The 15,135-nt window shown below is 45.7% G+C and overlaps 4 protein-coding genes across 6 annotated transcripts in view; all 4 read right to left on the bottom strand.

Annotated features, from left to right (window-relative positions):
* Nucleotides 1-1,669: 1,669 nt before the first annotated feature.
* Nucleotides 1,670-3,414, bottom strand: LOC128762747 (uncharacterized). The gene is made up of 6 exons (XM_053871214.1): nt 3,245-3,414; nt 2,477-2,619; nt 2,334-2,398; nt 2,138-2,266; nt 1,972-2,067; nt 1,670-1,875 (listed from the first exon to the last, which is right to left on the bottom strand). The coding sequence occupies exons 1-6, from the start codon at nt 3,353-3,355 to the stop codon at nt 1,793-1,795; spliced, it is 627 nt and encodes a 208-aa protein (XP_053727189.1). The 5' UTR covers nt 3,356-3,414; the 3' UTR covers nt 1,670-1,792.
* Nucleotides 3,415-4,028: 614 nt separating this feature from the next.
* LOC128761998 (single-stranded DNA-binding protein 2-like) lies at nt 4,029-9,270 on the bottom strand. 2 transcript variants are annotated; one of them, XM_053869704.1, is made up of 13 exons: nt 8,731-9,270; nt 8,357-8,416; nt 8,223-8,280; nt 7,591-7,655; nt 7,459-7,526; nt 7,281-7,329; nt 7,116-7,151; nt 6,980-7,034; nt 6,757-6,827; nt 6,610-6,688; nt 5,401-5,441; nt 5,227-5,325; nt 4,029-5,149 (listed from the first exon to the last, which is right to left on the bottom strand). In XM_053869704.1, exons 1-13 carry the CDS (start codon nt 8,764-8,766, stop codon nt 5,120-5,122), a joined length of 747 nt encoding a protein of 248 aa, XP_053725679.1. In that variant the 5' UTR covers nt 8,767-9,270; the 3' UTR covers nt 4,029-5,119. The 2 variants fall into 2 exon arrangements, with proteins under 2 accessions (XP_053725679.1, XP_053725680.1); XM_053869705.1 differs by having other exon boundaries at nt 5,413-5,441; nt 8,731-9,268.
* Nucleotides 9,271-9,926: 656 nt separating this feature from the next.
* On the bottom strand, nt 9,927-11,730 carry LOC128761999 (uncharacterized). The gene is made up of 6 exons (XM_053869706.1): nt 11,578-11,730; nt 10,747-10,889; nt 10,600-10,664; nt 10,404-10,532; nt 10,238-10,333; nt 9,927-10,141 (listed from the first exon to the last, which is right to left on the bottom strand). The coding sequence occupies exons 1-6, from the start codon at nt 11,686-11,688 to the stop codon at nt 10,059-10,061; spliced, it is 627 nt and encodes a 208-aa protein (XP_053725681.1). The 5' UTR covers nt 11,689-11,730; the 3' UTR covers nt 9,927-10,058.
* A 78-nt stretch (nt 11,731-11,808) lies between these two features.
* The window catches only part of ssbp2a (single stranded DNA binding protein 2a), a 51,364-nt gene continuing 48,037 nt past the window's right edge, over nt 11,809-15,135 (bottom strand). The window contains exons 15-17 of one of the 2 annotated variants that reach the window (XM_053869702.1): nt 14,311-14,351; nt 14,137-14,235; nt 11,809-14,059 (exon numbers count right to left, since the gene is read on the bottom strand). In XM_053869702.1, the coding sequence (XP_053725677.1) occupies nt 14,030-14,059; nt 14,137-14,235; nt 14,311-14,351 (170 nt within the window). In that variant the 3' untranslated portion in view covers nt 11,809-14,029. The remainder of the gene's footprint in view (nt 14,060-14,136; nt 14,236-14,310; nt 14,352-15,135) is intronic. The other variant, XM_053869703.1, reaches the window with a different exon arrangement.

The following is a 15,135-nucleotide window of genomic DNA, read 5'->3' as shown; positions in this document are numbered from 1 at the left end:
TGAAGTTGGTATATAACTGAATCAAATGATGGACCCATGGATACATTTAAACAACAAAATGTTGTTTATTTTGCATCAGTTTGACAAAAGCACAATAAATCAGGATGGTGTCTATATTCAAGTTTTTATATCACCTTATTTACACTAAAGCTCTTTTAATGTCTTGAAAATATTTGTATAAGAATTTCACTTTTATAAGAATTTCAAGTACATTCAGAGTAGTGGTAACACTGGCCACTGTGTGGCGAAAAACATTTTCTCCTCCACGTTTGTTGTTGTTGTTATCATCTTAGCTGCGACGTGTCTTGATAGATGACAGAAGTGAATGTTCAAAAGCGATTGATTTAAAGCATAGAACTGACTGGATCTGTTCCATTTCTGGTGCAACAGGACTTGTGTGTGTGTGTGTGTGTGTGTGTGTGTGTGTTCCTGCACTGCTGGAAGTGTGCCTCTCACATGACACCCTTCAATGCTCCTCAGTGACCTCTCGTTGACGCCCTGCTGATGTTGCATCTCTGATATTTACTGCATTATGTATCTCAACACAAGCACCAGCATATTTCACCCGACATCTATAACAACTGAGCTTTATTCCGCAGTACGTTGTAAAGGTACACTCTATACTCACGTCTTCCACTTTCATCCACTATTTATCATTCACCTGGAGCCTCTTCCCAGGTGCACACACTGCAAACACCTCACTGGGGGAGGCCTCCAGACCTTGGCTTCTCAACTGGTTCCTCTAAATCCTGAGGGAGAGATGTTTCACTCCGAGTCTCAGCTGGACGACAGATCCTGCCTGAATATCTGTTCTGGTTCAGTTGTTGCATGATGCAGGGACAATAGATGAGAGGAGAAACCTGAGAAACCTTTGCCTCTTGGCTCAGCTCTTTCTACACAGTCTGATAGAGCATCCATATGCTTAGGATACTTTCTTCTCCCACTTGAAGATCTGAAGATACTGAAACTCCACCTGGGAGGGATTTCCTTCCCCCCCATACTGTAGCCATGAACCTCAAGGATCTGGTCTGAACCCCACCTGTTCCAGTGACAGTTGGTGGTCCTAGGAGCGAAGAGAACCATATCTTCTGCAAGAAGGAGGGCTGAGAGTTAAGGCCCTTGTTACCCTGATTATGTTCTAGAGGTCTGTCTGTAGTCCAAAAACGCAAAATGTGCATCAGAAGTGATACCTCATTTTTGTGGCTGGGAAGCTGAAACTTTTCCAATAACAAGTCTGTTATTTATACAGACGTTTTGCACTTCGGTCGATCTAAACCCTGTTTTTCTTCATCAACTCTCAAGCAGAAGGTTCCCAGCTTGACCTGCCAAATCTCCTTGGAATGGACCTTTTCGGACAATCAGAGAAGCAGCGGTGGGTGGACACAGGACAAAGCCAAAGCCTTTCTGGAGGGAGGGAGCTCTGCTGGGCCGAGACAGGCCATGACTCAGCTCGGTCTGGAGTGAATTGGCTTTTCTTCCCCGAAATAATGGTTGCCGTCGGAGCGAGGGGCTTCGGCTCCATGTGGCAAATACCTGGCAGCAGTCTGACCGCAAAGTTTCCCAACAGCTACTGTTTGTTCCTGTTCTTGGCAACACCACACGCAGTGAGTTGGATTCAGTATGGAGGTGTCTGTGAGTGGATGAACAAACGGAACAAAACACAAAGGGAGAGAGTTTCATCTGACGTGTTTATCTAGAGGTCGCTGTTAGGATGGCAGAGGAAGCAGCATAAGAAGATGGTCTAAACATTAGGATTCTTTGTTTTTAAATGACCATGATATGAGTTGTTTGTCTACTCAGGGGGTTTGCTGGAGTCTTCCACCACCGCTGGCTTCTCCGTGGCTGCTGCCGGCTCTCTGGTGTCAGGGCAGTGGTCTGGAACAAGAGCACAGGACGTGAGGAGTGAGTGATGCCTCACACCCAGCTCCCAGCCTTGAGACGCTGATGTGATTCTCTCAACTCTGGACTGACCTTCACCCATGAAGTGGAAATCGTTGACGAAATTCAGACACTTGGCCTGCTTCTTGACGGTCTCCACGTGGGCCGCGTCTAGTTTCCCAGTCCGTGCTGCACATTGGAACATGTGTAGATGTGAGACTCAGAAGAAAAGCAGGCGCTAAACGCACAAGAGTCTTACTGAAAAGGTAAAAGTATCGGCCCATCGCCGTGTCGTCCGGCAGCATGGTGGTGTCTTCAGACATGAGGCAGTCGGGGCAGGTCTCGAAGTATTTCCCGTCATGGAAGGAAGTGTGACCGTTGATTGTGACTGGAGGAGAAGGGATTCACTGTTCCAACCCTCAAGTTCTCCACAACATGATCAGTCTCCAGCTTACATGTGGCGTGGGTGATGGCGTCAGAGACGGTGCCGTTGGCGACCCCATGCATGCAAGTTCCATTTCTGCAGCCAGAGAGAAAAGAGTCAGAGTCAGTGGCCTCGCTCCGACGCTCGCAGGGGACTCCCTGTGGAGGTCCTCACACTCGGTCGGCCCAGTAGACGGACAGAACGTGTGTCTCAGCTGAGGCCGACATCTCCACCCAGGAACTGCTGACGGACACCAAGTCACTCCTCAGGCCCTCGTGATCGTAGGTGCCCATGTGCATGATCCACTTCCCATAGATCTGAGGGTTGAAAGAAACTTTCTGTCCAGTAACGTCCTGGCTTTCAAAAGACTTTAGTATTTGAAGTGCAACTTTCACTGAAGTACAACTTCATATATTGTATTGTATTGTATTGTATTGTATTGTATTGTATGATGTTACGTTACGTTACGTTACGTTACGGTACGGTACGCTACGTTATGTTACGTTACATTACGTTATATATCTTATATTACATTGTTATGTTATGTTATGTTATTATATGAAATAATAGATTATATGATATGATATTGCATCATATTGTATTCATATCATCATCATCATATTATACTACATTACATTACATTGTATTGTATTGTATTGCATTGTATTGTTTTGTAATGTTACGTTATGATATGATATATGATATGACATGATATGATATGATATGATACTATATTACATTATTTTATATTACATTACATTGTATTGTATTGTATTGTATTGTGTTGTCATAAATGCATTATGAGCACCTTACAACAATATAATATACTACAAAAAAAAATGTAAAAATTGTAAAGTCGGATCAACAGCACCTAGGCATACAGTGAAGAAGTAGTGCGTATTCTATGTGGAGGCCAGATGAAGTGACTGCTGTCATACTTACAGGACTGTGGTCGTCCAGCACCAGAGGCTTGATCAGTTCCTTGCAGTCCAGCTCAGACGCAGATGCCAGGGAGGCGAGAGCCAGCAGAGAGATGACCAGCTGTGCAGCCATGACTGTAGCCAGCAGGGAGCAGCAATGAAGTCAGGGAGAGTCCCTCACTCAGCTGTTAAATAGAGGGCCGGCTCTCACACACACACACCATCACATCACATCACACACACATCTCCAGTCCGGTCTGCGGGGGCATGTTGATCCACTCACATAACAGCCAGCTGGCAGGGCCGGAGCAGCCCCCCCGCCATCCTCCACTTTTTCTTCTACACAGACAGGGATTTCCAACAGTGTTGGCCCTCAACAATGGCTCCAAGCACACCAGCAATTTGCACCAGATGAAGCCATATTGAACAAGACGTGTTTTGAAGTGCTTTTTCAAATCCCCACCCTCTCAGTCCTTGTGGGACGAGGAAAGAGGTGCTACTTGTTTGTGCAACAATGAGTCACAAGGGACTTGAAGTGGACTTTTAAGTGTTACACAAGCGCACTCAGCCAGGAAAACAAGGCAAAGGTTGAGCGGGACCAACTGCTGCGCCAAATCAAACGAACTTTGATTAATCTGAAGGCTCTGGGGACCAGTCCAGCCAGTACATGTGACACCGTTGACCTCAGATTCAGCCTTGAAACCTTCTCAAACTGTTATTACTGTCTACAACACCGCATAACCGACGCTCTGACTGCACCGCCACATTCATAAAGAACCACCAGGGGACGCCGCAGTGAAGGGGAGAGAAGCTTTATACCAGCATATTCACACTTCTCTGTATATTTACAAAAAAACATAATACAAGAATAAAAAAGAGAAAAATGAACACGACACAAATGGAGTCTCCAAAAACTGCCACATAACCAAAGAAACGTGACTCGATTTACAGATGCGTCTCCCCCACTTGTGGCTTCGCTGAGAAGAAAGGACCAGGAACTTCCTCTCACCTGCAGTCCACCTTTCCATAGAGTGGTACTTTAAATAATATCAACAATATCAAATACACACACGAGACAGGGAGCTACATTTGTCAGCTGTACAGTGGAAAGAGATGTTTTCTGTACAAGGCGGGCCATCCAAAGTTCTGGGGAATGAAGGGCCGGAGCCTCTGGTACCACCGAGATCACAGTTTATCCGGACGATGTTACGAAAGTGATTCACTCTTGATCCCTTTTTCGTTTTGATAACTAAGTTCAGTGATTTCAACAGGTAAACACAAGAGAGTCAGTGGGATGGAGGGCAGGGTGAGGAGCCCGAATTTGTCCTTGAGCTGTTCAACTTGTGGTGGCGCGTGAGGAGGGAGGGCACTTTTTCATCACCACCATTGGTCCACCACCACATTTTAGTAGTAGGAAGCCATGTGACCTCTGATCGTCCCTTAAGCCGATCAAACGAATACATGTTGTGGCCCTCAGCTATACAAAGGATGAAGGTTTTTGGGGCCCTTTTTTTACATTTTTCGGGGGTTTTGAACTGAACATTTTGTTTCATAATGTTTCTCTGGGTCTGATCCAAATTGAAGAGAGTCAAATGTATTGTGTTGAGACGGTGAAAACATCAGCCTGGAGCGCGCGCGCACACACAGTAAAAACACGCAGTTCTCCTCCACGTAGATAAAACCTTTGTACATCGGCAGAGGAAGAGCTGATCATTCAGAGAGGAAGGTGTTGGCCAAGATGTCAGAGGAAACCAGGAGGAGGGGGAGGGAGGAAGGAGGGGGCGCCACAGTCCACGGTCCAGGCCGGACCACAGATGGAAGAGACGACGGTCCGTGTGACATCACTTCCTGTCCCCAGGTTGTCGACAAATGCTGCTGGACAAAGCTCCAACCTGCCTCAGACGCTCATCGTCATGTTGGGAGAATACTGCACGGAGACAGTGACACTTCATATGTGCTGCCAAACACCGTTTCATGACGCCAACACAGACTCGGAGGACTTACACTTTCGCTCTGGAAGGGGTTGATGAAGTTCCCGCTCATTTCGCCGTCCTCCCTCGGGGTCCCCGGCTGGTTGCTCATACTCAAGTTCCCGGGAGAGTTCTGTCGGGATAAGTCCAGACTCAGTGCGCCGTCGGTGGCGTGTGATGGAGTGTTGCTTACTGACGTCACACTGACCGTCTCTCTCACCTTGGGCAGACTGTCCATGTCAGCAGAGCCTGAGGACAAGAAGGAGTTCATCATCTAAACCAGTGACTCCTAACCACAGGGCCAGGGCCCATGGTTGGGCCGTGAGCGCCCCCTAGAGGGCCGCTAGAAGTTTTTTGTTTCACACCTCTGGAGAAGCTCACTTCTAATACACTTGCCACGTATGGAGGCAGTAGTGAGTCATTGACTTGACAGCTGCACATTTGTGATAGTTACCAACTATGGAAAGAAAAAATGATAACAAAAGTGACAGCAACAGTGAAAACTGCTCACCTGTTGGAGCACTAATCTACTTTAGAGTTTATTTATGAAAAAGAAAACATTTGTTTTGTATTATATTACATTACATTATATGATATTATATATATTTTTCAGTTTTTACGTGTCAATGACCTGGCGGGACAGTTTTTGCACCTGTACCTTGAGTTTGACACATATATCATTTGCTTTCACCACCTAAATCTTTTATTAAAAGATTTGTTAATAAAATGGTGATACTTTCATTTACACTTTACTTATCTTCTTTAGAGTTTGTTTATTAAAATGATTTTTTTAATTATATTTATACGTTGTTTAATCATATTTATTTTATTTGTTTTCATGACGTACAGTTTTTCTAATTTTCTCAACAGTTTGCATCAAATGTATTGTTTTTTCGTCTTTTTTTCTTTATTAAATTTGATGAACATGACTTGCACCTGCTTTGGCTGCTGGTTGGACTTTTCCATGACAAATATCTTTGCAATGATGACATGGTTTCATGTCATTTCACAAGGTTTTGGTTTGTTTACACGTATATGGTTATTGAACACAAAATGAAATCACAAATTCTGAAATCAGTAAACACAGTAATGAATCAGATCTATTCCTTGAATGGGCCCTGGACCCATTTGTTCTGGAAAAGGTGGTCCCCGAGATCAGAAAGGTTAAGAACCCTTGCTCTAAACCACAGCTCTCTGTTGGGAACTTGCCATTGTTTTATTAGCCTCTGTGGCTCATGAGGGTGTCATCACTAGCTCACTCCACCTGGACAGTGTAGAGCAGGGGCCACAAACTGTGCCAGAAAGGGCCGGAATGCGAGTGTGTTCTCGATTGGTTGGACCAAAAACCCGGATTCACTGTAGCTATTTCTGGAACAGTTTGGTGTTCCCCGGTGTCGAGGTAGGCTTATTGCCTCACCTATTGATCCGTTCATGTGGTGAGGCTCCATTCCTGCCATCCCGCCCAGCGGACCATCGCCGCCTGAACCAAGAGGGAACTGAGGGGAGGAAACAGGAGTGTAAACAACAGCTCTGGTGGAAGTCTTCTGTGTTGGGCGGTCATTACGTTGGGTCGGCTTCCACCAGGAGGGACCGTGTTGATCATTGTGTACATGTTGTCACCGGAGTTGGTTGAATCTGACGGAGGACAAAGCAGAGGTCAAAATTCTGACACATGTTTTTTTGTCTGCCATGAAGGACCTTCTGATGGTGTCAGCTTTTAATAACCTTCTCTCCGAGGACCGTCTTTGGGTCATTTGGCTCACTCACAGTCGGAGAGCCACACTTACCTGCTGGACTGGGCATAATGGGAGTCCCAGGTGGCCCCCCTCCTCCTGGAGGACCCTGAAGTCACATGAATGAGTTTGCATCACGGTGTGGAGAATCATGGCAGGAGACCAGAGAGGGTGGAAGTACAGTACTCACCACATAACTGCCTGGCGACGCTGAAGAGTAGGGAGTCTGGAGAACACAGGCAAACAAAGCATGTTTGGAGAGCTACTCAGTTAACAGAGAACCAACTGCCTCCTCCGACCACAGCAGAACAGGCCTGACACAACATTCTAAAAGTGACTCTTTACAAAGACTTACTGAATTAGAGTTTGGAGGGTTTGGCCAGGGTCTGCCCCCTCCAGGTCCCCTGAAACACACATTTTTTATTCTTACACTTCTTCTTCTTCACTTCTTACACTACATTCTCGTTGCTTTTAACTTGGACAGAGTTTTTTTTTATCATTCAAAAGTGTTCTGTCTGCACGTCCACACTCACATGTTCATGCCGGGCATCCCTGGACCCACCTGAGCGTTCAGCGGGGGCCTCATTCCGCCGCCGTAGTTCTAAAAGAGGAAGCAAAGAGGTGGTATTTATCGCTTATCAGCCATTAAGGAAGCGCGTCTCTACCTGCAGGGGTACCATGCCTCTGGGCGGAGTCATCCTCTGCATGGGACCGCCCATATTTGGATGTCCTGAAAGACAAAGGCCGGACATCATATTGAGTTTACTAGCCTTTTACTGTCATGGTGCTACTACATGTGGTGTAAAACTGCAGTAGCAAATATTCACCTGCTTGTGAATGAGCACATTATTCTTCTTAAGACCATCGTCTCTCACATCATACGGTGTGATGATGCCTCATCTTAAGCCTTATTTGGTCTTGTTTATTGGTGAAACACGACCTGTCCTGGTCTGGGCTTGAACCTTCAGGCTAAACTGACTTGTCCCTCTTGGTACAGAAGACCATGTCTGTCTGTGCCATTCTGCTTGATTCTCTTCTCTGGTAAGAACTCAGATACCATCAGTGAAAATTAAAAGGTTGTCTGCTGCAGCGTCTCGACCTTGAAGGGTGGCTTAGAAGGCAAAAGAGGAAGTTTCTGTCCAGGAAGAATGAAAACAACGCATGGATGATGCTCTAGAGGGAACCACCACCAGGGCTTCACTGGGCTTTTAATTCAAGATTTGTCTGCTTATTGGTTTTATCATATAATAGATAATAATGATATGGTTAGCGGTGAATATGGGAGGCGCTGACGTACCTTGTTGTCGTGAGGGGTCCATTCCACTGGGCAACATTGGCTGACTCCCACCGAGCCCCTGAAGACGATCAGACACATCCACAGATTTTTTTCAGAATATTGGTCGCTACATGGGACTTATTTGTCTCTGTTACCTGGTTGGGTAGTCTGAGTGTGGGCCTGGGTCCGCCTGGGTATCGAGGTGACATAAATGGCTGCCCGGAGGAACATATAAAGTTTGCCATTTTCATTATTTACACCAAAACAGAACTATCTACCTTAAGTCCTGCAATTTCACATTTGACCACAAGGGCGCGCCGAAACACTTTGGTGGACGGTTTTTGGACGGTCGAACTGAATAGAGTGCAATTTATGTAAGAAAAACGCACAATTTTAACGATTTAAAGTTGAGTGAAGAAGAGTGGTCAGAATGTTTTGATTTCAAGATTAAACTAGATTTGATTCCCACAACTGAAATGTCTCCTGATACAGTCCATGTGCTTGAGGGTTTGCGTCAGCGTGTGTGTACCTGAAAGAAGCCTGGTGGGACGGGCCCCACTGGCATCCCATCTCCTGGTGGAAGGTTCCCCAGTACAGGACTGGGGGCTGCTGCCGCGCTCTGAAACACACACACACACAAGTACTCGGTATGACACTCTGTGTCCAGGGAGCTGTAGCCAAAGATACTGCCAGGCAACCTGGCACCTTACAAGCAAAGAGTTATTCAAACCACTCCCATCCCAGGTAACACATCTCTGACACCATCTCTGACACCACTCACCGGATCAACACATGTCAGTCTTATTTTCAAACCTCACTTTAGGATCCTCCTTATCTATCAATGGTTTGGAAACATCGATCACACTTTGTGATAGTTCATTTACGGCACATGCTCCTTCATGGCGCCTCTGATCCATGGTGTTCCTCAAGGTTCAGTGCTTTTTACATCAAGACTGTGGGCCACTACATACACCACTTCAGATTGAAATGGATGTTCAGATTCAGCGTGTTGATGTGGTGAGTGACGGGCTCCCGCCACTAGTTTGATTCAGGATGCAAGCTAATACACAGTAATCCCTTTGCGTTCATACTGTAACTAACAGATTCTGTTTATGCAGGATATTCCAGTGTATCGTGGATGAATAAGTTCTAAACTTCTCATCTTAAAATACAAGTATTTTCTCTTAATTTATTACAATATAGAAATAAAGTATAAAGACATGCTGCTCTGGCACTTTGTTGGAGGACAAAAAATGAAATGTATTCAACAGCTCCATTGTGGCACTGCACGTTATGTGATCAATTTTAGCGCCAACATATCAAAAGATCAGTCAGTCCTGAGCTGTCACGACCGCCACCACACCGACTAGAAAGCCTCAAATTCAGAGGTCTTCCTCACGGCCCAACCATGGGCCCTGTGGTTAGGAGTCACTGGTTTAGATGATAAACTCCTTGTCCTCAGGCTCTGCTGACATGGACAGTCTGCCCAAGGTGAGAGAGACGGTCAGTGTGACGTCAGTGAGCAACACTCCATCACACGCCACCGATGGCGCACTGAGTCTGGACTTATCCCGACAGAACTCTCCCGGGAACTTGAGTATGAGCAACCAGCCGGGGACCCCGAGGGAGGAACAGCTACTGTTTGTTCCTGTTCTTGGCAACACCACACGCAGTGAGTTGGATTCAGTATGAGGTGTCTGTAAGTGGATGAACAAACGGAACAAAACAAAGGGAGAGAGTTTCATCTGACGTGTTTATCTAGAGGTCGCTGTTAGGATGGCAGAGGAAGCAGCATAAGAAGATGGTCTAAACATTAGGATTCTTTGTTTTTAAATGACCATGATATGAGTCGTTTGTCTACTCAGGGGGTTTGCTGGAGTCTTCCACCACCGCTGGCTTCTCCGTGGCTGCTGCCGGCTCTCTGGTGTCAGGGCAGTGGTCTGGAACAAGAGCACAGGACGTGAGGAGTGAGTGATGCCTCACACCCAGCTCCCAGCCTTGAGACGCTGATGTGATTCTCTCAACTCTGGACTGACCTTCACCCATGAAGTGGAAATCGTTGACGAAATTCAGACACTTGGCCTGCTTCTTGACGGTCTCCACGTGGGCCGCGTCTAGTTTCCCAGTCCGTGCTGCACATTGGAACATGTGTAGATGTGAGTCTCAGAAGAAAAGCAGGCGATAAACGCACAAGAGTCTTACTGAAAAGGTAAAAGTATCGGCCCATCGCCGTGTCGTCCGGCAGCATGGTGGTGTCTTCAGACATGAGGCAGTCGGGGCAGGTCTCGAAGTATTTCCAGTCATGGAAGGAAGTGTGACCGTTGATTGTGACTGGAGGAGAAGGGATTCACTGTTCCAACCCTCAAGTTCTCCACAACATGATCAGTCTCCAGCTTACATGTGGCGTGGGTGATGGCGTCAGAGACGGTGCCGTTGGCGACCCCATGCATGCAAGTTCCATTTCTGCAGCCAGAGAGAAAAGAGTCAGAGTCAGTCAGTGGCCTCGCTCCGACGCTCGCAAGGGACTCCCTGTGGAGGTCCTCACACTCGGTCGGCCCAGTTGACGGACAGAACGTGTGTCTCAGCTGAGGCCGACATCTCCACCCAGGAACTGCTGACGGACACCAAGTCATTCCTCAGGCCCTCGTGATCGTAGGTGCCCATGTGCATGATCCACTTCCCGTAGATCTGAGGGTTGAAAAACTCTGTCCAGTAACATCCTGGCTTTCAAAAGACTTTAGTATTTGAAGTGCGACTTTCACTGAAGTACAACTTCATATATTGTATTGTATGATGTTGTTACGGTACGCTGCGTTGCGTTGCGTTATATATCTTATTACATTATGTTATGTTATTATATGAAATAAGATATGATATTGCATCATATTGTATTATATGATATATTATACTACATTGTTTTGTATTGTATTATTACGTTATACTATATTACATTCTTATATTACATTACATTGTATTGTATTGAATTGCATTGCATTGCATTGCAATGTTACGATATATGACATGATACATGATACTATCTCACATTATCTTACATTACATTGTAATGTTACATTATGACATACTATATTACATTACATTGTATTGTATTGTCATAAATGCATTATGAGCACCTTAAAATATAATATACTACAAAAAAAAGGAATATAATTTACTATACAAGTTACGTAGCACCTTTCTGAACGTTGTTCACTGGGAGCTTTGTGGACAACAGAAGTTGGGTTATTGCCCCTTGTAAAAACATAACATTAATAATAATAGTCATTGTAAAGTCGGATCAACAGCACCTAGGCATACAGTGAAGAAGTAGTGCATATTCTATGTGGAGGCCAGATGAAGTGACTGCTGTCATACTTACAGGACTGTGGTCGTCCAGCACCAGAGGCTTGATCAGTTCCTTGCAGTCCAGCTCAGACGCAGAGGCCAGGGAGGCGAGAGCCAGCAGAGCGATGACCAGCTGTGCAGCCATGACTGTAGCCAGCAGGGAGCAGCAATGAAGTCAAGGTCAAGGTTGAGCGGGACCAACTGCTGCGCCAAATCAAACGAACTTTGATTAATCTGAAGGCTCTGGGGACCAGTCCAGCCAGTACATGTGACACCGTTGACCTCAGATTCAGCCTTGAAACCTTCTCAAACTGTTGAGAAGCATAACCGACGCTCTGACTGCACCGCCACATTCATAAAGAACCACCTGTCATAATTGACGGCTGATGGACCCAAGTGCAGGCGGTGTTGGTCGGCAGAAGGCACGGGAGACGAGGTTAACTTACAATTTATTCGTTGGAACAAATAAATAAGTACAGACAGATGACTAGAAAACTAAGGACGCCGGGAACCAAAATCACGGACGGGAAGCTCGGGTTCTGGGGGCAGGACGGGAACAGAAAGTTTGCTCCAACATAAGAGGAGGAGCAGAGGAAGCAAGCGGAGAACCGGACAGATCAGAGCGGGAGGAAAGCCGCGCAACCGCCTCAGAGATCTCCCGCATAATCATCTCCATATTGCTTCCATTGGTGGCCTGAGGGTCTAGTTCGTCCTGCCAGCCTTTCAACACTGCTGGGTCTATTAACATGGCCAGACCGTAATGTCACGAGTCAAGGGACGAAGGAGCTAAAGCCACGTATAGAGGACGTGGGAACTGAAGGTCACGTATAGAGGACTGGACCAAGACCCAAGCGCAAGTGGTGATAGGCACAGGAGGCAGGAACGAGTAAAAAAGAGATATTTAATAATAAACAAACTAAAACAGAACAGAAAGCGTCACCGAACCGGGAGAAAAAAAACTAACTTAATTCACAAATGAAACCAAGAATAAACTACAAAAGAAAACAGGGAGCACACGGAAAAAAAACAGGAAGAAAACAAAACACTAACTTCAGGCACCAAAGTATAAGACAAAGTAAATCAAGGTAACAGACAGAGCAAGAGACCCAAACACGGAGAGAGACACAAGAACCGGGAGTTACCACAGGGAACGAGAGGTCCAGAAAAGACAGGAGCGAGAGGAACAATCACAGGGACTAGCGGCAAACACAGGGAACAAACGATGGGATAAATACGGTCAGGCACACGTTGCTGGAGCCCAGGTGTTTTTGAAGTCAAGTCATCAGGTTAATCGGCTCCAGCCGTGTGCCAAAGGAACAGAGGGGAAAAAAGCAAAACCAGGACACTGATCCAGGAAGCGGAGTCATGACACCACCAAGGGACGCCGCAGTGAAGGGGAGAGAAGCTTTATACCAGCATATTCACACTTCTCTGTATATTTACAAAAAAACACAATACAAGAATAAAAAAGAGAAAAATGAACATGACACAAATGGAGTCTCCAAAAACTGCCACATAACCAAAGAAACGTGACTCGATTTACAGATGCGTCTCCCCCACTTGTGGCTTCGCTGAGAAGAAAGGAACAGGAACTTCCTCTCACCTGCAGTCCACCTTTCCATAGAGTGGTACTTTAAATAATATCAACAATATCAAATACACACACGAGACAGGGAGCTACATTTGTCAGCTGTACAGTGGAAAGAGATGTTTTCTGTACAAGGCGGGCCATCAAAAGTTCTGGGGAAGGAAGGGCCGGAGCCTCTGGTACCACCGAGATCACAGTTTATCCGGACGATGTTACGAAAGTGATTCACTCTTGATCCCTTTTTTGATAACTGAGTTCAGTGATTTCAACAGGTAAACACAAGAGAGTCAGTGGGATGGAGGGCAGGGTGAGGAGCCCGAATTTGTCCTTGAGCTGTTCAACTTGTGGTGGCGCGTGAGGAGGGAGGGCACTTTTTCATCACCACCATTGGTCCACCACCACATTTTAGTAGTAGGAAGCCATGTGACCTCTGATCGTCCCTTAAGCCGATCAAACGGATACATGTTGTGGCCCTCAGCTATACAAAGGATGAAGGTTTTTGGGGCCCTTTTTTTACATTTTTCGGGGGTTTTGAACTGAACATTTTGTTTCATAATGTTTCTCTGGGTCTGATCCAAATTGAAGAGAGTCAAATGTATTGTGTTGAGACGGTGAAAACATCAGCCTGGAGCGCGCGCGCACACACAGTAAAAACACGCAGTTCTCCTCCACGTAGATAAAACCTTTGTACATCGGCAGAGGACGAGCTGATCATTCAGAGAGGAAGGTGTTGGCCAAGATGTCAGAGGAAACCAGGAGGAGGGGGAGGGAGGAGAGAGGGGGCGCCACAGTCCACGGTCCAGGCCGGACCACAGATGGAAGAGACGACGGTCCGTGTGACATCACTTCCTGTCCCCAGGTTGTCGACAAATGCTGCTGGACAAAGCTCCAACCTGCCTCAGACGCTCATCGTCATGTTGGGAGAATACTGCACGGAGACAGTGACACTTCATATGTGCTGCCAAACACCGTTTCATGACGCCAACACAGACTCGGTGGACTTACACTTTCGCTCTGGAAGGGGTTGAGGAAGTTCCCGCCCATTTCGCCGTCCTCCCTCGGGGTCCCCGGCTGGTTGCTCATACTCAAGTTCCCGGGAGAGTTCTGTCGGGATAAGTCCAGACTCAGTGCGCCGTCGGTGGCGTGTGATGGAGTGTTGCTTACTGACGTCACACTGACCGTCTCTCTCACCTTGGGCAGACTGTCCATGTCAGCAGAGCCTGAGGACAAGAAGGAGTTTATCATCTAAACCAGTGACTCCTAACCACAGGGCCAGGGCCCATGGTTGGGCCGTGAGCGCCCCCTAGAGGGCCGCTAGAAGTTTTTTGTTTCACACCTCTGGAGAAGCTCACTTCTAATACACTTGCCACGTATGGAGGCAGTAATGAGTCATTGACTTGACAGATGCACATTTGTGATAGTTACCAACGATGGAAAGAAAAAATGATAACGAAAGTCACCTGTTGGAGCGCTTGCTGATACTTTCATTTACACCTCACTTATCTACTTTAGAGTTTATTTATGAAAAAGAAAACATTTGTTCTATTATATTACATTATATTATATTATATATATTTTTCAGTTTTTACGTGTCAATGATCTGGCGGGACAGTTTTTGCAGCTGTACCTTGAGTTTGACACATATATCATTTGTTTTCACCACCTAAATGTTTTATTAAAAGATTTGTTAATAAAATGGTGACACTTTCATTTACACTTTACTTATCTTCTTTAGAGTTTGTTTATAAAAATGATTTTTTAAATTATATTTATACGTTGTTTAATCATATTTATTTTATTTGTTTTCATGACGTACAGTTTTTCTAATTTTCTCAACAGTTTGCATCAAATGTATTGTTTTTTCATCTTTTTTCTTTATTAAATTTGATGAACATGACTTGCACCTGCTTTGGCTGCTGGTTGGACTTTTCCATGACAAATATCTTTGCGATGATCACATGGTTTCATGTCATTTCACAAGGTTTTGGTTTGTTTACACGTATA

Source organism: Synchiropus splendidus, chromosome 7, assembly GCF_027744825.2.
Source record: "Synchiropus splendidus isolate RoL2022-P1 chromosome 7, RoL_Sspl_1.0, whole genome shotgun sequence".
Lineage (NCBI taxonomy): Eukaryota > Metazoa > Chordata > Actinopteri > Syngnathiformes > Callionymidae > Synchiropus > Synchiropus splendidus.
This window is presented reverse-complemented; position numbering and strand designations above follow the sequence as displayed.

Bases quoted from the DNA above. Each gene is read 5' to 3' on its own strand.
- LOC128762747 (XM_053871214.1), bottom strand. From the start codon at position 3,355: ATGGCTGCACAGCTGGTCATCTCTCTGCTGGCTCTCGCCTCCCTGGCA. The intron at 2,399-2,476 runs GTGAGGACCTCC...CTCTGGCTGCAG, and splicing joins GTCTACTGGGCCGACCGAGT to AAATGGAACTTGCATGCATG. The intron at 2,068-2,137 runs GTAAGACTCTTG...TCCAATGTGCAG, and splicing joins CCGATACTTTTACCTTTTCA to CACGGACTGGGAAACTAGAC.
- LOC128761998 (XM_053869704.1), bottom strand. From the start codon at position 8,766: ATGCCAGTGGGGCCCGTCCCACCAGGCTTCTTTCAG. The intron at 8,281-8,356 runs GTAACAGAGACA...GATCGTCTTCAG, and splicing joins CACTCAGACTACCCAACCAG to GGGCTCGGTGGGAGTCAGCC. The intron at 5,326-5,400 runs GTCAGTGTGACG...TTATCCCGACAG, and splicing joins TGCCCAAGGTGAGAGAGACG to AACTCTCCCGGGAACTTGAG.
- LOC128761999 (XM_053869706.1), bottom strand. From the start codon at position 11,688: ATGGCTGCACAGCTGGTCATCGCTCTGCTGGCTCTCGCCTCCCTGGCC. The intron at 10,665-10,746 runs GTGAGGACCTCC...CTCTGGCTGCAG, and splicing joins GTCAACTGGGCCGACCGAGT to AAATGGAACTTGCATGCATG. The intron at 10,142-10,237 runs GTCAGTCCAGAG...CTCTTGTTCCAG, and splicing joins TTTCCACTTCATGGGTGAAG to ACCACTGCCCTGACACCAGA.